This window comes from Myiozetetes cayanensis, unplaced genomic scaffold (assembly GCF_022539395.1).
Source record: "Myiozetetes cayanensis isolate MyiCay16 unplaced genomic scaffold, myiCay2020 scf19, whole genome shotgun sequence".
In the NCBI taxonomy this organism is placed as follows: domain Eukaryota; kingdom Metazoa; phylum Chordata; class Aves; order Passeriformes; family Tyrannidae; genus Myiozetetes; species Myiozetetes cayanensis.
The window spans coordinates 4359852-4383046 of record NW_026087400.1 but is presented as its reverse complement, the minus strand read 5'-3'; the positions used below and the strand labels follow the sequence as shown (position 1 = coordinate 4383046).

At 46.6% G+C, this 23195-nt stretch overlaps 1 protein-coding gene across 1 annotated transcript in view; it reads right to left on the bottom strand.

Annotated features, from left to right (window-relative positions):
* LOC126639109 (peroxidasin homolog) overlaps positions 1-23195 on the bottom strand; it is a 44768-nt gene that overhangs the window by 6000 nt on the left and 15573 nt on the right. The window contains exons 4-18 of the mRNA XM_050313625.1: positions 21007-21078; positions 20676-20747; positions 18018-18089; positions 16420-16491; positions 14802-14971; positions 12559-12676; positions 10795-10964; positions 10027-10299; positions 9746-9862; positions 8090-8248; positions 6829-6941; positions 5779-5935; positions 4079-4187; positions 3152-3309; positions 419-1922 (exon numbers count right to left, since the gene is read on the bottom strand). Coding sequence (XP_050169582.1) covers positions 419-1922; positions 3152-3309; positions 4079-4187; positions 5779-5935; positions 6829-6941; positions 8090-8248; positions 9746-9862; positions 10027-10299; positions 10795-10964; positions 12559-12676; positions 14802-14971; positions 16420-16491; positions 18018-18089; positions 20676-20747; positions 21007-21078 — 3336 coding nt within the window. The remainder of the gene's footprint in view (positions 1-418; positions 1923-3151; positions 3310-4078; positions 4188-5778; positions 5936-6828; positions 6942-8089; positions 8249-9745; positions 9863-10026; positions 10300-10794; positions 10965-12558; positions 12677-14801; positions 14972-16419; positions 16492-18017; positions 18090-20675; positions 20748-21006; positions 21079-23195) is intronic.

The following is a 23195-nucleotide window of genomic DNA, read 5'->3' as shown; positions in this document are numbered from 1 at the left end:
AGAGTGAAGATGATATAAATCTAGTACCAACACAGGAATTTGTATGGCAGGAACTCATCTGGACAATATGTATAATGGTTTTATCTAAAAGACAATGGGGTACAGGTCTGCCTTGGAAAGAGGTAGCCAGGGCAGATAGGACGCAGTTTAGTCTGACTGGAAAATAGCTCCAAGGCTCAATCTGTCCCCAAACTACACCACAGCAGTGCCTGACAACATTCCACCCAGAACCAGACTGATCACTTGGAGAGACCTCGTTTGTCTTACCCCATTGTTAAACCACAGCTATTACCCTATCTTAACATCTGTGGGTGGCAATATCTGGGAAGGTTAGTCCATGGGTGTCCAGGGAGGAGCAAAAACTTTTCACTGACTGATCTCCAGTCATCCTTATGCTTCCACATCCAGGTTACAGTACCTCCTGAGCTTTTCTCTGATCTCCAAGTTCTTTATCTCATTTCGCAAGTCCTCGAATTCCTGTGCAGATGAGAGGTTGCAGAAGACCCTGAAGTCATTGTAGGGTGGGATACCATGGTCTCGCCCTCTCTGGATGTTGATAGCAGCCAAGTCCAGTGAGACAGAGTGGGCCATGGAGAAGAGTTTCTCCGTTAGCTCCATGTTGAGGAGTTCAGAGGGGACCCGCATTTTCCCAGGAACCCCAAACAGCCCACGGAGGAGGGGGTCAATCCCCCCCTCCTGTGTGATCCTGAAAGGGGAGAAGAAGGCCTTGTGCAGGGGGATGTGGCCTTGTTGGATGGGCTGGAAGGTTTCGTTCAGCCGGTACAGGATGGGGTTGATCAAGGTGTGCCCGAAGCGGAAGGCAGCGGTGGCAAAGGCGTTGAGAATGCCCGCATTGACATTGGGGTTGTAGCCCTTGTACTCACCCAGCATCTTCATTCCGGCCTCCCCAAGGACCTTGGGCAGCCACTGGGCATAGGTGATGTGCTGCATCTGGGCACCCACGATCTTCCGTGCCTCGTGGTACAGCAGGTCCCCGTCCCAGTGGGGATTGAGGGCGGCCAGCTCCGTGGCGATGCGGTTGTGCTCCCTGAACCAAAGCGTGTGCATGGCCGTGAGACCCAGCTGCTCGTTGGCACGGTGGTCTCCTGCCAGGAAGCAGGGCACGGGGCTCTCGTTCTCGTCCCTCATGCACTCCGTGGGCGGCCCCACGGCAAAGGGGAGGAGATGCTTCCCCGAGCTGGGCACGACCTGCCCGCGCTTCAGCAGCCCGCCCTGGCTGCTCAGATCCCGCAGCTCCCGCGACTCCTGCTCTGTGCTGCCGTAAACGTTGGAGGCATCGATGTAAGACGTCAAGTGGTTGATCTGCTCCCTGGCGTAGACAGAGTTCATCAGCAGGGAGGTCATCCCGCTGCCGCACACGGGGCTCGAGCGCACGAAGAACATGCAGCGCCCGTTCCGCACGCGGGGGTCGTTGGCGGGCACCATGACGGAGAAGCAGGGCGGGTCGTTGCTGCACACCTCGCTGCAAGGGGCTCCGTCCGAGAAGCGGGACATGCTGATGGCTGCCACCGTCTGGTCCATGTCGTGGTCCAGAAACTGGCCCCACTGCATGAGCATGTGGGTGAACTGGTCGTCGGGGGTGATGGTCTCGGTCCCGATCATGGCGGTGGAGACGAGGCGAGGTAGAGGAAGGGGCAGATCCCTGGCATCTTCTGCCAAGGAAAACCCTCGGGGGAGGTTAAATCCGTTCTGGTAGGCGGGTTTGAGGAGCCTCTGGAAGGCTGTGAGAGACGCACCCCACATGGGGTGCTGGAGGTTGTTGCAAGAGCCGTCGTGGGTCCTGTACTTCTTGTGGAAGCAGATGTCGGAGCAGTTCGGTGTGCGACGGTGGGCAGAGCAGCCCGACAGGTTGGCAATCATGTTCAGGTAGTGAGGGGACACCAGGTCATTGTAGCGATAGCCTGCAAAGGGAAAGGCAGAGAACCAGGTCAGCTGTCACCTGGTGGTTCCCACTGTTCCATGTAAGGGCTCTGCATGTGAAACTCACTGCTGGGGCTGTCAGGATGGGCACAGCGAGGCCAGATCCCCTGAGCGTGGTGTTGCAACGTAATTAAAGGAAAGCAAAGGAAGTTAGGCCCACAAATAAGAATAAAAGTGGAAAAGAGTTTGGTATTAACTGCACAGAGCTGGAAACCACAAATGTTGTGACTGGCAGAGCAGACTGTGGGGGTAGTCTCGCTCTCCACTCTAGGTTTATTTTATGGCTCTCTGGGTTATTACTGCCACCACGAGCTCCATCACCCATCCAAACTCTACGTGACGAGCAGCAGGAAGCCGTGGGTGACTGCCAGGGCGCTGCGCTGTGTGAAAGCGCTGAATAATGCTGCACTGTGGGGATGCTGACAGGGCAATAAGGAGGAGAGGCTGGCAGTCCAACCAGCCCAGACCAGACCTGCCACCTGCAAAGAGACTCCTTGCACCCTGGAATTCATCCAGGCAGGAAAAAATATTTAGAGGCCCCAAACATACATGCCTGCTACATGATGATTCACACATGTAGGTAGAAACATGCAGTGTACGGGAATGTCTGTTGTATATCAAGGAAGGGGATGCTTAGACTTCACTAAGTATTTTTGGTGTTACATTGCTTTGCTCCGTGCTATCCTGCCTTGATAAAAAGAATCTGAGTGGCTGAAACCCTCCCTGAATTTGCAGCTAAGAGGTCAAAGTAGTAGAAAGACAGAAGAGTGATATCCCCCTTCTTCTGTTACAGCACCCAAATACCCCAGAATCCACAGTAATTTTCTTGTTGCTACTTGAAGAGCAGGAAAAATCTGGGACCATGCTGCTGAGGGTCTGAACTTCAGACCCACAAAGGTACTCCTTTATGAGATAGATGGATAAATATTTTTTAAAGATTTCATAGCCAGACAAGAAACCTTTACAGAAATGGGAAACTGAAACAATTTCCTGACTATCAAGTTGATACGGTGAATGCAAGACCAGCCTTCCAGCTGTTAGGAAAACCATGACATGTAGAAAGAATTGCAAACCAGAAAGAACATTTCCTGATAGATCCAAGATTTATCTGAACCTTTGGTACACCTTTAAACTTCCTGGATATCTACACATAATTGTTTTCATTTCAACCCATGCACAATATTAAGAAGGGAAATGAAATCTCTCCCACCTGTGACGTTCATATCCACAATGAGCCCTTGCTGCACATGTTCCTGAATCAGCTGCAAGGTCCTTTCAAAGATCTCCCCTGCCCTGGCTGTCTCGATGGTGTAGGGGTCCCGGGGGTAGCGGAAGAGAGCTAGGAGGTCATTGGGTGTCTTGGGACGTCTGTTTCCAGGAATTAAAAGTGATGCAGGAACATTAAAATTAATGAACTCTGCTCAGGACAATGAGACTCTACAGGCAGCAAGAGTTGGGCTCTAAGACTAGTCTGGTGCTTGGCCCCCAAACTAGTGCATAAGACCAACGTGACTTGCCTGCATGTGGCAGATGATTAAAGAAAGGATCTTTCTCCCCAGGAAAATGCACACATTTAATTCCCTCAGCATCTCTGTTTTTTTCCTGCAATAGTAATTTATTTTTCACTTTTCAACAGCTAAAACCCGGAGGGTTTGGGGCTTAATAGAAACTATCCATCTTTCCAAGAAAAACATATATTGGGGTGGAAGAGGAGGGAATCACCATTCACTCGAGAATTCATTTTTTTATTGAAGAAATGGTTAGAACTGTTATATTATTATTTCTGTTCACCCTGCACAAAGTGAGTTGCATTTATAAAATGACTAGGCTGATTATTTTCTTTCCTATTCACTATCTCCAGAACCAGCTCCAGCTCACAAAGTGCACGTTGCAGGCAGACAAGAGGCGATACCCTTGCATCCCATTTTTTCCAGAATCCCCAAAGCCTGTTGGGAAGCTCTATCACATCCTCACACCTACGCGGTGCAGCCGGAACCTCCGACGCTCGAAACAACACCGCAGCTTTCATTTGCGGGTTGTCAGCTGTAAAGCGAGATCTGAGAAAGCTTCGTTTGCCATGGTTTTTTTTATCACTGCTCTGCTCCAAGTCTGAGATGAAGGCACTTCACGGACTTACTTGCTGAAGAGCTCGGTGCGTGTGGAGTTGATGGCGTGGTCCACGCTGCTGATGGCCTCCCGCAGTGACGTGGCTACAAACGTGTCACCGCTCCGACCGACATCCGTGGCTTCCCGAAGCAGGAAAAAAAAAAAAAAAAAAAAAAAAGAACAAAATACCCTGAATTTACTTTGATATTAACTGCTCTTCCAAGTTTCAGGAAAATCTGTGCACCGGTACAAGCCCCGTAGTGACCTCGCTGCAGGTCAAATTGCATTTCCATCTGTGGTATAAACACCTTGAATTTATTTTTTTGGACAGATGTTTTGAAGAATATGAATGAAACTGCCTGGAAAAGAAGGTGACTTCTTCAGCAGGTGTCTGTGGACACGTATTCAGAGTTTTCTCCTGTACAGCTTTGCAAGTAAATGCCTGTTTTGTTTAGTGGTTAAACTGGAAAAAGAAAATGTCAAAGTCACAGTGGGTTAACCCAAAATAACGTATTTACTTTGCACAAATGTACTTCTGAAAGTCAATAAATTAATTTGAATGAATTGTTCACACATTAATTTTCTGTTTGTGGAACAATTCACTTATTAATTATTGATAATAACTAATAGATATTTATGACAGAAAATAGTTCAAAGATAGTGTTAACACATCTGCTGCATAATTTTAAATCAAAAAACCCCAAAGCTGTTGTTTGAATACCTTTAGAAGGAGAGACATTAATTCTTTAAAATTATGACAGGGTACATTTTTTGAGCCAGGGCCTCTGTCACAGCTAAACAAATACCAATTCCCACTTGGCTACCAGTGTATGCCACAGCCAGCTGGTAAATAAAGTACTGATCAAGAATAAATCACAGAAATTATCTCAGGAATAATTTCAAAGAACAAAGAAATTTCAGAGTATTTTCAGCTCCTTGCAAACCTCTGTATGTTAAATGTTACTAAATTCACTATCCACACCACTTATTGCTGGAACAGCCCTTTGCTTACATTTTAAACTTTTTTGCTTGCCTCTGATTTATTTTTTTTCCCTTGCCAGTTCTTCCTTACCCTCTAAGAGGTGCAATTTCCACTCCTGAGCTCTGGTTTGACCATCAGGAGAGTACTACTCTTCTTCACCCTTTACAGCTTCCCTAATACATGGGGCAGGAGCTTGGAACCAGCCACTTATTTCCCATCCCCAATGAAGGTATTTGGTCAAAGGTCGGACTTGATGATCTTGGAGGTCTTTTCCAACCTCAGTGATTCTGTGGTTCTATGATTCCATGATTCTATGACTGACCAAATATTTAAGCCCCTATATTTGCACTGACAATGTTGTTCTCCTCCTCCCTCCCCCCACATATGAAGTTATAGTCAGGTGATGATATGTGAGCAAGTTGGTACGTTTTTTAATTAGTTTCTCCCTCCCAGCAGAGGCAGTAACTACACAGACACTGTCAGCTGGGTTTGCAGGAGGAGGTTTAAGACAACACCTTTGGCTTTGCAGGGAGCAACTGCAGCTCAGCTGAGAAAACAGCGAGGGGCAGCTGGGAGGTGCGTGGGCTTTGACAAGGGAGCAATCTGGATACAAGGGACCTGTCTGCAAAGAGGCTGAGGAAGTAATTTCTTATATAATTATCTGTTCAAAGAGTAGATGTCAACACAGCATAGCACCCCCTTAGGGGAGATCAAGAGAAGATTGTGAAGGAGCAGCGGAGGTACCGTACCGGTGATGGTGAGCTGCATGGCACTGGAGGTGAAGCCAAAGGGGTTCCTTGCTATGCACTCGTATCTGCCCTGGTCAGCCACGCCAAGATCCTGAATGGAAAGGGTCCCATCTTGGCTGATATGGAACTTGCCACTCTCTGTGATCTGGATACCCTCCTGTAGCACCATCAAAAGACAGAAAATGTGTCAGTGGGTGGAAAGCTTCCCACCATCCCAGCCCTCAGCCTGCTCAGCAAACCCGGAGATGGATGTGATGAACAAAAGCGGCCACCAGATGTTAGCATTGCTCTTCCAGAGAAACCAGAAAGCCATCCAAGGGCACCTGCTCCTGCCTGGACCCACGTGAGGAGGTCCCTGCTCATCCCCTTCACCCTGGTCCACCCCAGGCACTCCCTGCAGGCACAGACTCCTCACACAGATGGACTGCCTGGAGCAAGTGCCGTGCCCTGATGATGTCACAGATGTTTCACAGCACAGAATTCAGTCTAAATCTCTTCAGTTTTGGGATAACCTGAAAGTGATGGATTTTGCTGGCCCTGATCTGCAGATATCAGCTTTTGCTGACTCTGACAGTATCTCTCAAACCCATCCTCTCAGCCTGGCTAACAGATTCTTGAAAAGAGCAGCCAGGCTGCAGTTTGAATTCAAGGGATTGTGGCTTTGCCCCATCAAAGCTGGAGCCAACCAGTATCATCCAGTACCACCAGTGGGAATCCTGGAAATAAGGACAAACTGCTTAGAAAAAAAAATAAATTTTTAGGTTTTGTTTGGCTTTTTTTCCAGAGATGGTCAGCTATGCATTTATAACATCTTGGACTGTCACTGGCTTCAAGTAACTCATTTGGAAGGAAGAACAAGAGAATGTACACTGCAAGGCTTTGAGCCTGACCATAAAACCCCCAAATCAGTGGAAATGTCAGTCTTTATCCCAACAAAGTGATGCAACTAGTGAAGATGGGAAAGGTGTTGAAGGAGAGAGTTGTTAAACGCCTCCCAGAGCAGCTCTCCTGCTCCCCAGTGACCCTCGAGCACGTGAAATCAGCACATACCTTGACCCAGGTTATGGTGGGCCGTGGGTCCCCTTGGGCAGCGCAGGTGATGGCAACGTCTTGGCCCGTCTCTGCCACCACATCCTGGGGGGGCTGAAGGAACACGGGTATCACTGTGCAACACAGGGGGAAAGAAGTCACCAGGGCAAGAAATGCACTGAGGAAAATAGAGAAATCTGACTGTAACACCTTTCAGCACAGGCAAAGCAGGGCTGGGCTCCTCCTGCTTTTGAAAGGACTCTTCAGAGGGGTGACAGCTCACCCCGTGCTCTCTGTCTTGCTACCAAGTTGTCTGTTCATTAATTTATGTAATTTATGTTCATTATTTTCTGCTCCTCTGAGTCTCTGCTTGGGGCAATTACACAGGAATGTGCTGTGTCATTTAAAACCATTCACTCAGAGGCTTTCCATAAAGGATGCTCTAGCTGAAACAGAGATCATGACTTGATTCAGGCACTATCAGATGAGGCTCTCTGGAAGTGTTAGTCAGGACAGATTAAAGAATTATATTGATCTTGCTGGTCTTAAAATATTCTGTGAATTTTGTGCTTGAAACTTCACTGATTTCATGCTTCTAGAAAGTGTCCTTCCCTCCAGTCTGCCATTAGTAAAATTCTACCATGTTTGTGAACAGACAAGGAAGTTTGCTTACTTAGAACAATTATTTATATGGGAGCAAAAAGAAAATTAAGCAAAAGCTTTAAAAAATTAAGAAAAAAATTAAGCTTTAATTAAGCTTAATGAAGTAAAAATATTCCTGTGTGGCTTGTATTTTACAGTCTTGATTTTAAAATACCTAAATTTAGGCTGAACCTATGACCTGGTAGGTTGTGTTTAAGACAAATGTATCTGGAGCCAGAGTTAAATGTTCCTGAGAAGGAACCATTTTGTTTTGCAGAATATTTTATCTTTAAAAGAATTTTACAATTAGTTCAACGGGAAAGACAAAACTTAAAAATTGGGGGGAAAAAAAAAGAATAGGAGTAAGAATTTAATTAATACACTTTTCTGTAAATGATACAGTTCTCCTTCGCCAATATAATTTTCTTCCTGGCAACTCCCAGACCGAAGCAGCTCCTTCCAATTCGCAAACCTCGGCACCCTGCAAACCTCTCTTAACTTTTCCCACCAGCTGATGGAGCTCTGGTGGAAAAGCACAGTCCCATCTCACAGCAAACAGGGCAATTCCCTGCCTGGTCAGACGGTGTGTTTTGTTTATTCACCAGAACCTTTGCCAGCCCCTTACGATAGCCCCGTTTACCTCGCGGGGTGACCGAGAGCTGCACCGGGAGGGTCCTCACCCCGATGGCACTGATGGCGTGGCACTCAAACTGCCCCTGGTCATGCAGAGCCACCCTCAGCACCCGCAGGGTGCCCGTGGAGAGGATGCTGTGCCGCCGGTCGTTTGGCAAAGGCCCACCTGGGCAAACAAGCAGCTTGTTAATTCTCTGTGACGTTTCTCTTCCCGTCACTGGAGGGATGTGAGTGATAGTTATAAACTTGGTTTCCCTCCCCATGTCAGTCACCCTGAAATGCCATCTTTATCACACCAAATTTTCTTGTCCGAGCTACGGGGTAGGAGCCAGAACCCTTTTTCTTTCCCCTTGGGCCTTTCCTTAGTGCAGCCTGCAGGTTTAGTAACACCTGATGGACAGCAAATAAGTGCTCAGTTATCCAAACTGGCTGTTTCATCAAATAGAGAGAAACATTTAGAATTGTCTTTTTGAATTAGTTATTTTGATTTGCTTCAGTTTGGAAACTGCTGTTTCAACGTTTTCTCTGTTTCAGAAGAAAAGTTGAAAACTAAACTGCTTTACCAAACTCAAACAAAATTATTAAAATTTCTCAGTTTGGCAACTTATTTTTTTTTCTCCCTCCAAATAAGGGCTCTTATTTATTCATCCCAAATACCAAAATGCCCACGCACTGTCAAAAGTGGCTTTCAGACAAGCAATGCTCCATCACTTGTCCTTCTCTTGTCTTGCTTTTAGCATGTGAAAGCATTGCAAAGCCTGTTTGACTTTTAATTTTGGATTGCTGAGTGCAAACCTAGTTCCAGTGCAGTTGTCAGCCTTACTTCTTGTCCCTGTGCTCCTTTCCACATCTCTAAAGTGTATTTTCTGGGAAGTGGAGTAAAACAGGTTAAAGGAGATGGAGAACATGCTTGGCAGAGCAGAATTTCAGCTGGTCCTTCTTAAGTCCGCACCAGGGCCATTGCTGTGGAAGCTGGAATACAACAGCCATGAATTCTCCACAGCACTAAACCATTAATTACAGTTTGTGAAGCATAAGGAAAAGTTGGAGGACCTCTGGGCCAAGCATTATTGGCTTCTGTCCCAGAAAGTGTTGGATGAGATCAGTTCAGTGGAGCCAGCACTAACAATTATTTGAGACTTTAAAAGTTCACCACCACCTGTTGTCCCAAAGTCCTTTTTTCCTAAGCTAAAAGAAAACTCTGAGGTGTGTGGCATCTAGGAACATGTTTTAGTGGTTAACATGGCAGTGTTGGGGTAATGGTTGAACTTGATGACCTTAGAGGTCCTTTCCAACCCAAACAGCTCTGTGACTGACATCCACTGGACTTCGAGCATACAGACCTTGCCTTTTCAAAGGAGGTAGGAAGTCATTGCAAAAGGAAATTTGAGGCTTTCCACGGGTTTCACGCTGATGGAAACCAGCACACTCCTTCCTTCTGATCCTGTGTGTCAGAGGCCCAAGAGGCTATTTCCTCCCTGCTTAACATCATCTTTGGTGATCTACAACACACCTCCCAGTGTGACTAGCCCTGTGCTGATCACCATCTGTCCTGTGCCACCACTGCAAGTCACCACCCTGGACCATCAACTCAGCTGCTCCCACCCACATCCCATGGATGACAGAATGGGAGAGAGAAACCATGAGTCAAGTGAGGCAGTACCTGCCCTTGTCCAGGTAATCACAGGTGGAGGGTGACCCTCAGCAGAGCAGGGGAAATCCACGCTTTGTCCCTCAGTTACTGTCTGATCAGTAGGAATGACGAGAAACCTGGGAGAATCTGGAGGGGAAAGCAACGACTGAGCAGCAGGAAACACTCAGGCAGCAAACTCGGAGAGTTCACAGGAGCAGAACCAGTCACAGGGCTTAAACACACCCTGCTGACCAAACACTGCATCCCAGAAATGTCACAGAACATCACAGAACCAGCCTGGGACTCCTCACCTTGCACGATGATCCTCGCTGTCGCCTGGATGGACCCCTCGGAGTTGCTGGCGTTGCAGTTGTACTGCCCCTGGTCCGAGAAGGTGACGTTCTGGATGAAGAGTCCTCCGGAGCTGGTGATGGTGAAACGGGAGTCCTGCGGCAGAGGAGAGCCTGTGCCAAGGGTCCAGCTGATGCGAGGGTGGGGGTGCCCAGAGACCCCACACTCCAAGGTGACGCTTTCCCCAATCAGCACTTCGGTGTTCTGAGGCTGGATCACGAAAGTGGGCTTGGCTGGAAGGAAATGAGTGCTTTAGAAACCAACTCTGCTGCCTGCTCAGTTAGAGACAGAAATTGCTTGGACTCCTCATGCAACCCAGCTAACAGTCACCTGGCTCTTCCCTGATCTCCAAATCCTTGCTGTGAGCAATGGATTTGGAGCACTAGCTCTTCCTATCACCTCCTTAGACCCACTCACCTAGTGCTGGAGCATCCCCTCTACTATGTGCCCTTCACCCTGGATAACTCTGTGCTACAGAGTTCATGCCAGACTTCAAGCTCCCTCCCCAGTCCCAAACCACCTTTACTCTCTAAATTCCTTTTCCCACTAGAGTGAAGGAACCCCCACAAGCTGCGGCCACTCTCAAAGTCATTGCTTTGTTAGATACTCTCTCCCTCAGCACACCAAGAACATCTTGGCACATACAAAGCTGTGACTAACTCCGATTTAGCTCCACTCCCATCCCCAACCCGAGCTGGGTCATCAAGGGGTGCACAAAGTTCCCTTACATGGGGTGCCAAAATAGCGCAGCACGACTTCTTGTGTCTTGACCTCCCCAGCTATGTTCTTGGCCATGCACTGGTAGACACCTTTATCTGACTCCTTGGTATTCTGGATCATCAAGGTGCCATCTTGCAGCAGGTTCAGGCGGTTGTCATCTTTCATGTCAATCTTGTTACTGAAAAACAGCCACAAACAGGCAAAATCTGAAAGGAGTCAAGGCTGGTGGTCCCCCTCAAGCTGCTGGGAGGTGCAGGGGCTTTGCTTGCATTGCAGTAAGTTGGTGTTTCTTGGAGGCATTCTGAGACTTCATGAGATTTACAGCAGGAGTTCTGATTCACAGCACTGAACTGCAGCTCCAGCTCTGATTTGCTCCCTGGGTGTGCTGCTTTTTCTCTCACCACTGATTCCATACGACATTTACAGCCCATCAGGAGAGCACACTGTTCCCATGCCACAGCACTGCTGCTATTGTCAGGGCATCTCTGCCTGGAAAGCCTGTTCTCATTACTTACTAAGTGCAAATATAATAATGAATTAATATTGTGATTGTGTGCAGCCATTTCTATGCAATGTCAAGGCTCAAAAGCCTCAGAGGAGCAAAAAGCTCTGAGTAAGTCACCAGGGGACCCCAGCATAGCTTGAACTCCAACCTAGCCTGAGAGCTGTGAAACATCTTCCTTCTTTCTGCAATGACCTGCAACTCCTGGATTCCAGCCCATGGCAGAAGGTCCCAGTGCTGCATCCCATTTGTCCCAGCACGAAGGAATCTTGGATGGCTGCAGATGATTGAAAAGGGAGAAGGGACCTCTGTCCCCCTAGGACAAAGGCTGAACCCACTATGCAAACTAATATGCTTGTTGGGCATTTATTTAATTCCCCTGATGTCTCCTCACTCCAGTCATATCTCGTTTGTGGAACATTTATTATCATTACCCCTCTTACAATGCTGTCTTTGGGAGCCTGCCAGCATTTCCCTAACAAAACCTTCCTTCCAGGGGGACTTAACTCAGCCATAAACTTTTGCTCTGGGCTGAAACTCTGCCTGGTGGGGGTTTTGCTGAAGAAGCACACATTGATCATTTTTATTAATAACCAAGCCCTGCTCAGGCTCCACCAGACAAGAAGCTCGTAAAGCAGCAAAGCAACTTCACTTCCACAGTGGGCAGCTGCTTGAGCACAAAATATTTTATTGTGTAGCATTTCCCAGAACACTTTGGCATCTAGCACAGCCATGTACTTTCTCAGTGTTGCTGTACAGAAGGATAACCTCTACACTGATTTGCAGATTCTGTCTTTCAGTGCTGCACAGCAATTTTTCTCTTTGGAAAAAAAAAAAAAATCCCATTCTCCAGCACGATTGGCCTTTGTGTGAAAAACCTAGAGACTAGAAGCAACTCAGCAGTTAACAAATGGCAAGCATGGTGGCTTAGAGCAACATTAAACAGTAATTTTATTTTTTTTCCTGATCAAAAGACAACTGCTTTCAGCCTGCAGAGCATGTTTATAGGAAAGTTGTAAGCTCTTGGAATCCATTACAAACGCAGAAGAAATATTTCAAATGCAGATGAAAACACCACTTGGATTACATGGTCACCGGAGAATGCTATTAAAAGGAAGGTAAATACAACCCATGGAACAGCCATTTCTTTTTTCTTTTTCCTTTTTTTTTTTAACATAGTGTGAAACAGCTTTTGTAATTACAGGCAGGCACTGAAGAGCTCAGCACTTGAAAACCTTTGCCACCCCAGGGCTCATTGCGTGAGACTTACTTGTTGTGCAGCCAAATGATCGCAGGCTTTGGATTTCCTTCTGCCCTGCAGGTGAAATAAACTGTGTTTCCCAAGAGGACGTCGACATCGTGGGGCTCTGAGGTTATCCGAGGCCTCTCTGCAAAACACCATTTGAACACAACACAGTCCAGAGCAGCACAAAACCATCTCCAGCCCAGCCGGGGCGTGGTGGGTCACACACAACACCCATCCTGCAACACCCAACCTGCAATGCCCCAAAACGGGCACCAGCAGAGCCCCAGGCACGACGGCGTCCACTCAGAGCCACCCCAGAACTTCTCACTAACACCAAATGTGTGAGGGAATAGCATCATTCACCTCAGCCTGCTAAAAGCCCTGGAGAATGGAAGTGGTTGTTCCTATTCCCAGTTTGTTGGGCAGTGGATTAGCACCTCTGACAGCATTGGATCTGCCTGTACACTGGTTCATTACGGCCGCCCCAAGAGCTGGCTCCTGCCTCCCCCAAAATAAGCAAAGAAGTCAGTGGCATCCTCATTTGGGTTGTTTTTCTGTCCCTGGCAGCCTGCTGCTCTCAGCAACTGCCTGCTCCACCTGAACACGGTGCCAGCTCCCTGCAAACCACACAACTTCCCTCCCAACAGGATTTCATTCATTACATCCCTAATTCACCAGCCCTATCCAGCCAAGCTTTTCACTGTGTGCTTCACTTTAAGATGTACTCAAGCACTAAGCAAGTTAAACATTGAAAGGATGTGCTAAAATAGGGAGGAATTTATGTACAAGCCCTGGAGTGCTTGTTCTTGATTCAGGGAATGCTTATCCATCTAACAATCTACCTTCTCACCAGTAATCCACTGAAACCAGAGGGATTATTCCTAAGATTGAGAACCTGCCACCTCCTCCAGTGGAAGGTCAGTGCCCTTACTCCTTAGATCACAAGTCAGTGGCTCACAAACTGATCCCCACGGGCACCACCAGCACAGACCAAGCCCCAGCACAGCCCAGAGTGCAAGGTGCTGACCCAGTGCAGATTTGCCCCCCTGGCTCACATCTGCTCAAAGCTGAGGGTCAGCTGGTGCCAGCAGATTTCAGACTGACTCAAATATCAGCTGCCTGCCATCATTAGAGCTCTGTGCTGAATTATGGATCATTTGCCTTTCCCAGCTGGCACAACACCAGCGTGAAAACCTGGTGCCAGCAAAATCTTCCCACCAGGTGCTCTGGCTAATTTGACAGACATCCCACTGTGAGCCCATGCCTAAACCAGAACAAATTTGCACTAACAGCTGTACTGTGACACTGGGTGTGTGTCAGGGACAGCTTTTTGTGTGGCACAGCCCCTCACAGCAGATCCCCCACTCCATGTGTCTCCAGCTGCTTTCCCTATACCCTTCCTATTCCCTGCTCCCTTGAAGTCACAGAACCACTTGTGCCAATTCAACTCTTTGCATGGCTGTGCCCTAAATTAAGCTGTGAAATGGTCAAGAGTTTTCAGAAAAAAAATAATGAAATCATAGGAGAAAAGCTGAATTCAAGGGAGAGCTTTTTGAAACTGAGTTGAGCTCACACATCTGACTCACAGCACAGCTGGACTGGCATATCCAGGAGGGATGTTCATGGCCAGTCCGGGGTGAGTGGGAACTTCTCAAACTGATTCTACCAGCAGTGAAGTACCAGGGAATTACAACCAACATTGTGCCAACCTCCGCTTAAAAATCAGAGTTTTATCTTTTTCTACGTAAAATATTTAACTTCAGAATTTTTCAGAACAAAACCTAATTCAAAATTCTAAACTTAAAGAGTAACAGCCTAACAAATGCCAAACACTACACCAAAGTCAAACACAGCGTTCAGCTACGTATCTACCATGTGCTCCCATAGGTTTCCAGCTGTGTTTCCAGCCAACTGCAGTTCTCCCAGTGTTCCCCTCCTGTTCAGCCTAATGTGGGATATTTCCTCTGGTTACTGGTTTAGCCACTGATGGAGCAGATCCTTTACCATCCCTGCTCTACCTAAAAAACAACACAACACCTGCCAGCCAAAGCAGAGCTGACTTCAACCCCTCCCCGTGACTGTCAGCTTTCTCTGCGTTATCCCAATAACTCCGGCAACACCCCCCTGGGATTTTCCCATTTCAGCAGTAAAAGGGGGGAGAAGGCAGGATGCTAGAGGGAGGAAATGGGGTGGAGGAAGCAATTCCCAGACCAGAGCCCAGCTCCAGGGGCCGAGGGTGGCCAGTGGAGGGGTCTGGCCCGGCTCACCGCAGTTGAACTCCTGGGCGGTCAAGGTGACGATGGAGCGGCCGTGCAGGTCCCGAGGAGCCTCACAGGTGGCAGCTGTCTGGATACTGCCCTGCTCGGCGTATTTCTTCAGCAGCTCAGCCAGCCACATCAAGTCACAGTCACAAAACAAGGAGTTGGAGTCCAGCCGTCTGCAAGGCCGAGGAAAATGTGAGATATCTCATCCCTGTGATGGTTAAATAGGATGCTTCACCAAGTAGAAGGATTTAATTGAAAAAAAAAAACCACCTAATGTTACCCATTCCAGTTTCAAATGAAAACCATTCACTTAAACTGGATTGTGAATTTTTGGCCTAATCTGAGGCAAGGAGAGAGACACTGATGTACTGTGTTTTCCTCCAGAAATTTCAACCTTTACTGAATTCTGTAAGAACAGCAGATAACACTGACTCTATTACAGCTTTCCCTTCTCTTTTAGCCCCCAAAAAACTCCCCCTTTTTTTTTTGTGTGCATCAGGTCAGTCCCTTTCTGTGGCCAGCTGTGAGAGGTTGTAGTATTTCTGCACAACTACAAGAACTTTTATTACTGCAACATAAGCCTGAACCATGTGGAGTGGAGCTCCAGTGACCTCCCAGTGCACCCACCCTCCTTCCCTCCACTGACCTCATTCCTATGAGCAGTGCTATCCATAAGGATAAATAAGGACTACAGGGGGATTAGTTCATGCTTCCTTCCCCACTGACAGTTTTACAATCAATGGGTCTGAGCCATCAAAAAAAAACCCACAAAAAAACAACAAAACGGTGGAAGAAAGGTTTAATTCTTTCAGGGTCACATATTTGAGAATGTGAGATTTCACACAAGGCCATGGTGGAACATTTTCTAGACATCCCAGCTTTTTCTCTGACACTTAAAGACAGCATTTCACAAGTTTTTCCCTGTTAAAGAGAAGTGAAGCGTTTTACCTGCTTGCAGAAATCACTGAGGGCTGCAGTGAGAAACATTATTTTATTGCACTTGAAAATCATGGCAGGACACCAAAATCCTTTACCTTTTGCATTTTTTCCCCCAAACACATCATAGAACTGGTTTCCAGAGATCATAAAACCAAAACAAAGCTCTGGGGGTTTAAGCAAGAAAGAAGTAAGCTTAAGAGACAGCCAGGTTATGTGGGAATAACACACTGGGGAATTCCTGCATGGAAGGAGAATCATGCACCTTGGCACCACTCTGATTGTTTTCTATCTAGAAAACAAGCCTTTTCTTTTATGACTTTGATTTTTCCTTCCATGTTAGATACTGATCTACAGACATGATCGAGGTCATATCCATGACCTGGACTTTCTACATTTTTCAGGGATGTTTTATGGGGTCAAACCGTTGTGAAGACTTTCCAGGAACGCTCATTCCTGTGGCATTATTAAGCTGTAAGCTGATTGTAATTAGCCACTAGAATAAAGAAACTTCTAAATGGTTAAATAAGCTTTCAGGTCCAACCAAAACTGTTTCATAAACTTAGCAGTGGCCTTAGAAGTGCAACAACTAAAAGCTTTGCCAACCAGGCACATTCTTCCTCAGGTCCTGGCCATCTGATGGAAGATAAACAAGTGCTCTTTGCAGGCAATGTTTTTTACTTACAGCCGTTTGAGGGATTCCAGTTGAGAGAATGTCCCTGGATGAATCCTGGAAATCTTGTTGTTGTGCAAGAATCTGAAAGGGGAGAAGCCATGCCAAAACATTATTCAGTATTTGCACTACAGGGGTGACAACATCCCAGGTCAGAACTCGGTTTAACTGCAGCTCAGCTTTTACATTTCGTGCTTGTTTCCATGAGCCACAGGAATTTCACCCCTTTGTGGGTACGATGCAAAATATGCCAAGGAGGAGAGTGGGTGTGGGCTGGAAATGGTGACTCAGGATGTGAGGTAACAGGTTTAAACTGGAACCTCAAAGTTTCTCTGCAAAGGGAGGAGAAAGGGCACGAAATCCCCTCAGACCAGACGCACCCTCTGTTTTCTGGGCCTGGGTCAGCTCCAGGGGGACCTTTTCTTTCCCTCCTGAAGATGACACGACAACTTTACAAGGGCAGCCACTGGAGTATGGTTCCAGGAGAAGTTAGACAACTGATGCCTCACACTCAGTGTTGTTATTAACCCAGACTCATGAGTAAATCTGATTCAGACAACAGCTGCCCAAGCTGGGCTTACCTCTGAACAAAACTGAGCAAAATTTTCACTTCTAGGGTCTTAGCCCACAGATAGCACTCCCCAGTTCCTGGGGGAAAACCCCGATTGCATGAAAATGCATCAGCAGGGAACAAGATGGGACAATTAACTTCCCACTCCCATAATGATGGGGAAATTTAGTTATGTTGGTTACAGCTAAAACCAGTAAGAGGCCACTGATTAAAGATATGAAGTAAATTCTGTAGATGGTGGAACAGGAAAGAACACAAAAGCAGCACAGCTTGAGTGCAAATGTCTGCACACACACGTGTGCACCCGAGTTCAGCCTGGTTGCTGACAAAACCAGGCTGACAAACCTTCCTTTAAAATTCAAATCCAGCATTTTTGTTGGATCAAATACAGTGACTGAGATCAGCCACGCACTGATCCAGGTCTGAATTTTCCTAAGGGTGTGGGACCCCACGATTTTATTTCCCTGGCATGTATGGATATAATGCACATTTGCACACAGCAGAGAAGGGTCTGTTGGTTTCTCCACAGAGCAGGAACTCCACATGGTCTGTTGTCCTAGTGGCAACATTACTACTAGAAGCAATTCTGGGGAGCAGGAGACACAGGACTCCATTTCCTTACTGCTTTCAAGAAGGATGTGTGTTTTCCTTGTTAGATTTTTTTTCTGATTTTATCCCTTTTCCATCCTCCTTTTTTTTTTTTTTTTTTTTTTTGCACACTCTGCCCAGCAGTGACTAATGTTGCTGATCTTATGGTCAGAGTAAAATTTCACTTGGCTTGGCCAGCTCTAGGGCTTTCAGCAGATTTACCCCTGTTTAGATGGAAACCTGAATGTAACATAAAAGGGGAAATTCCCTTCACATCCTCAGTCACCCATCTAGTTGGCAAGTACATAAAACCTCCTTCTATAAAAAAAGGAGATTTTTGCATTTCCCTCCATTTTGAAGATCAAGCTACCAAAAATGTTACACAAAAAGAAGCAGTTTTCCCCCTTCTCCTCACCCCCTCACTCCCAAGAAATGTCCAATCTTTACTTACAGCCTTTCAAGTTTAGGCAGGTCACTAAAAGTCTCCAGCTCCAGACTTTCCAGGTTGTTGAAATGCAGGTACCTGTCACACAGAAATCACACAGACTGCAAATTAAGGGACAGAAGATCTTCCCAGATCAGTCCACCAATGCCCCCACAGCTGGTCACCACACTGTCTCAGGGCAGATGTTGAGAAGACAGAATCCACTTTAGTTTCCACTTTCCAGAAGCAATCATAGTGCCCAACATGGCTTTTCCCTATTCTTTCAATTATTTACTCACTCTCTTAATAAAGTAAAACACAGAAAAAAACAAAGGATAGGTTTGCTGATTTGTTTTTCCCTGAAGACCAAGACCACCATCACTGTAAACTGCCTGTTGCACTGTTCAGGGTCAGGAGGAAACTATTGCTCATGGAGACCCAGCAGCAGCTGCTCCCATCCAGGTACTGTACAGTAATTTTCCCTGTCTTTCCCAGTATATCCATGGATTGTTGGGGAGGAAGAAATGGCCTTACTACAAGGCACTTGTTCCCAGCCTCAGAATTGCAACACTTCTGAGTGGAAAATGGGTTTGCTGAGGATTAATTTGTAGAAAAAGGCCCTGAACAGCCTGATAAAAGTTGGAAATTTGTCCTTGCTGAAGGTGGGACCGGAGACATTCAAAGGGTCTTTTCCAACTTGCATTTGTGTGTGGTCCTAACAGGGGCTCCCAGCACGTGAATCCACCCAGCAGGAGCAGAAACATCGAATGGCTGGTGTGGGGCTGTTGTGCTCTGTGGGGGGAAGGCACAGCCTCCAGAAACAGAGATGGTGCAGTCATCTGGAACACTTAGATCTAAATGGCACATCAGCAGAACAGCCCAGTTCTTGCTAACACAAGTTTATGGTTTTAGTTCCACTAAAATCTCATGCATGACCTGCTATTCCAGAGGCCTGGGAGACCTTCTGCCTGTCCCAGGTCAACCCCTGTCATCAGCAAAGCAAACCTGGGGTCTGCAGAGCAACTCCCCAAGATACCTGACACTTCCTGTTCTCATGAGCTGCGACTTTCACCACCACAACTGGCATGTTCCTGACCTTTAGGTGCATTTCCCATGGTTCCAAAGTTGCCTAAACTCTTCCCTCTTATTTTACACAGGCGTAAATTTCACAGCAGACACAGATTAATCACAGAGCTACAAATACTCATTCTGCTCTTGTAGCTGACTGCATTGAGAAATAATTGCCTAAGCCTCCACATGGCTGTTTGATTTGTAATGGAAGGATTCATGATAAATGGTCCAGTATCAGAGCGCAAACTGGGAGCCGGTGACTCAGATTCTGCGCTGGAGGGTCACAGCGGGGAAGAGATGTGCGTGCTCTAATCAGCCTCAGATGGCTGCTGAAATTGCTTTGGACCTTGAGGAAACCATCTGATACTGTCCATCAATCGAGCTATACTTTTTCTTGAAAAGCTGGCTTGGGGGTGACAGGAAAATGGGGTAGGATTTGAGCAAAGCTAATTCTTCTGGAACTATGCCTGCCCGAGATTGAAAACAGATGGGACTTTCAGCGGGTTGTTTGTTGGTTTTGTGGTTTTGTTGGTTTTGGTTTTTTTTTTCTTTTATTTGTGACATCAAGTCTGGAACACTCGTTGTTAAAATATCCCCACTGCCAGCACCGGCTCTCTAAGCTCAGCTTAGAGCCAGTTTTGGCTTCCTATATTTTCTCCCAGACATCCTTGCTCAGCTGGCTGATGAAAACCCATATTTTACACACACACACACACCCCCCCCTATTGTTAGGCTTGCCTGACACTTCCCATTTCCACTTCTGCTGTCAGCATGGAGAACAAGCTGGATCCTATCCCTTTTACAGCAAAATCCTTACTTACATTCCAGCCCTATAAACGTTGCTGCTGGGGACAATGCATGAATCAGAATGGTTTCACCTTTAGTCTCCCTTCTTCAATGAGGTAATTAATTCCTATAATTAAAATATTCAGGAAGAATAAATAATAAAGAAGAAATTCTTCCCTGTGAGGGTGGGGAGACCCTGGCAAAGGTTGCCCAGAGAAGCTGTGGCTGCCCCATCCCTGGAAATGTTCAAGACCAGGTTGGAAGGCCATCACTTCTTTTGTTTGGATCCATCATTTTCCCCCATTGCAGTTTCCAGATGCTTTACAGCACATGGGCATCACCATCCTGGTGGCTCCCACAGACATCTGTCTGCCCCAGCTCTCAGTCTGCGCTTCATCCACTCCTTCCCAGCAAAGCTTTGGATAAGAGAGAAACTCAAGAGCCCTCAATTCAAGCAAAGGGCCAGATCCAGCCCTCTCTCCTGGAGTCCCAGCAGTCACAAACCCAGCAGGCCAGCTGCCTTCTGCTTCAAGCCATCCTGCAGACCCTTATCTCTTCCCATCACAAGGTCATAAAGGGCATAAAGGGCATCAGAAGCACAGCTGGTTCTTCCTATGCCCCAGAGGTTTAGGATCAGGAAAAAACCTATAGGAAGAGACCTCAGTATTTACTAACCAAAACCAGTGCTGGGAACAACTGTTTGCACATGAACCCAGTGTAGTCTGGCAAATCTGGCTGATCAAACGGACACTTTATCCTGCCCCTTGCTAAAGTGTCTGGTACTCTCCACATCTGGAAACACAGCAAGCAAGGCTCATCTGTACTTACAGCTGCTCCAGGGAATGGAGCCCGTGGAAGGCATGTTGCTGGATGCTCTGAATTTCATTTTTATAAAGGTAGCTTTGAAAAGGAGAGAAGGGAAAAAGCGTTAGGCCAACTCATCAGCTGCTGTGTTCTAAAAATACAAAGGAAACAACAATGAACCTCAACTCAAAGCAGAGCTTGTTGATTGGATTCAAGGGCAATGTTTCATATCTCTGACAGCAACATTAACATCCAGGAACTCAAAACACAAAAAAATATGTCCTTGACTGGTAAACATTAAAAGTGGGTTGGTAAACTTTAAAGTGGTTAAGAAAATACTGAGCTACCAACTCACAGGTATTTCAGGTTCTCCAGATCTTCAAAGGATCTTCTCACGATTTGTTTTATCTGATTATTGTTCAGCAGCCTGTTCAAATAAAGAGAGAAAACCACAGATGGTGAATTCAGCACATGTGAGATTTGTGGCATTTCTGTTCGCGGGTGCCCACTGAAAAATCCTGAGCTTGCTTGTCAGAGAATTTAAGATTTAAAGGGTTAGAAGATCAAAGTTTGCATATTCGCACCAGCCAAATCAATGAGAAGGTTTCTTGACCAGAGGTGCCAAGTGATTCCAATATATACAATGTTCAAAGTCCTTTGCCACAGGCTTTTTGTTCAAACCACTTTTTTACCACAGTGGTTTTCAGCCCAAACTTACATTTTTGGCCAGGAAAGGGATGAGGGGAAGGAAGACAGGTAGAAGGAGGCAGAAGGGAGGGGGATATTAAATCACTGCTGCCACTCTTGTACAACCACGCTGGTTTTTGGAGGTGCCTGGTTGTGTTCAGCCTGTGGGCAGGGGAGTGCAGAGCCAGTTTTTAAGAGTACAAATGCAGTGTAAAACACCAGCTCACAGTGGAGTTATAGGAGCTATAAAATGGTAACAGCTTTGTTCTAATCACTTGGTAAACCAATATCTGCAAATGAAAAAGAAATAAATTCAGTTCTGACTCCCGAGGCTACTCAGAGACAGCCTCTTTCGATCTAGGGAGCCTTGTGCCAGATTTTAATAAAAAACCTATGGACCACATCACACTGGAAAGCAATCTCTGACTTGTATGTGCAGTTGCCATGACTGTGCATGCAAATGATGGCTGGTGCCAATGACCAGAAACAGCTCAGCCCTGTAACAACCACGCTGTGCAGCAGTGGTAACCACACAGCTGAGCGCTACAAAAACCTCTTCTGCAGCCACTGCCAAGCCCAACACTGAGCAAAGACAATAAATCACTTATAAATAGCTCTTTAATATATGAATTTAGCTATTCATCGTGGCTGCCCAACCGCACTCCTGTGGGTCTGTCGCTGTGGTATCCCACTGATTTCAGAGCTGGCGGAGCTCAGAGCCAGTGGAGTTTAGAGCTGGATAGCCCAGAGCAAGGATTTTACCAGCTACACTAATTTCTAAAATTCCTAAATGGAGTTTTGGGTGGAGAGGAGAGATGTGACTGCGTGCTGCAAAGATTTCTTTTTCTACCATTGTAGGAAAAACTGCAATCCCCTCTGCAAGCAGCCAGACCTCACAACGCTGGGTCAAATTCAATACGTGCACTGAATGTGCATTTTCTATTTTACAAACTGCTTTTTGTGATAACTCTGCTCCTCAGGAACGACCTGCCACCAGGCAGCAGGTGAGAAGACAGTTCAGCACTTTCCCAGCAGTAAAGCCTAACCTTCTGTCCCACTTCTCCAGAGAAAATGGAGCAGGCAGCCTCTGGCATTACAAGCCAAGGTCTCCACCTGGGAAAAAGTTTGTGCAGGTAAAAGATGGAGAGAAGAGACAAAGAGATAGGAAGAAATGGTAGAAAGCATGTGGGAAAAGAAGATGAAGATAAAGTCAAACACCTCAGGGATGACAGAAAAGATAAAACAGAACAGAAACACACATGTGTGATGGCAGCTTCACAAGTTCCCACCAGGCACCTGAGTCACCCCAGCTTCCTACCAGCTTGTTCTCAGGTGGAGAATTACATTAAGGGCCCAAAAAGCACGTGATAAACTCAAGTGCATGGAACTTTGGAAGTCAGATAATAAGGTTTTGAATAAAACCTCATTATTCTTGATTTGACTGTCCTCCCTTGATCAGGTGCCCAGATGCCATGGATGTGGGTGCCACTGCCAAACTGCACATCACCAGGGCTGGGGACAAGCAGCCTGAAAGGTTAAGGCAGAAATTTGCTGGAGAGTTCCTGCACAGGTGGAAGCAACAGCTCAACACACACGGCTGAGATCGAACAACCCAATTTCCCTCATAAGGATGTAAAAATGACGTCAAGTCCTTGGAACACACGATCCTGCTTCGACAGCCAGCTCTGCTGAGTGGAAATACAGTCCCTGAACACCACCTCAAAGGTTTATTTGGTGACTGAACACCCAAGGACTGGAAATAACTGCCTGAGAGCAGTGCAGGAGAGGGCTTTTGTCTATTTATCCACAGGACAAAGACAACACACGGTCCAGCCACCCCGGCTTCCTTCCCTGCCT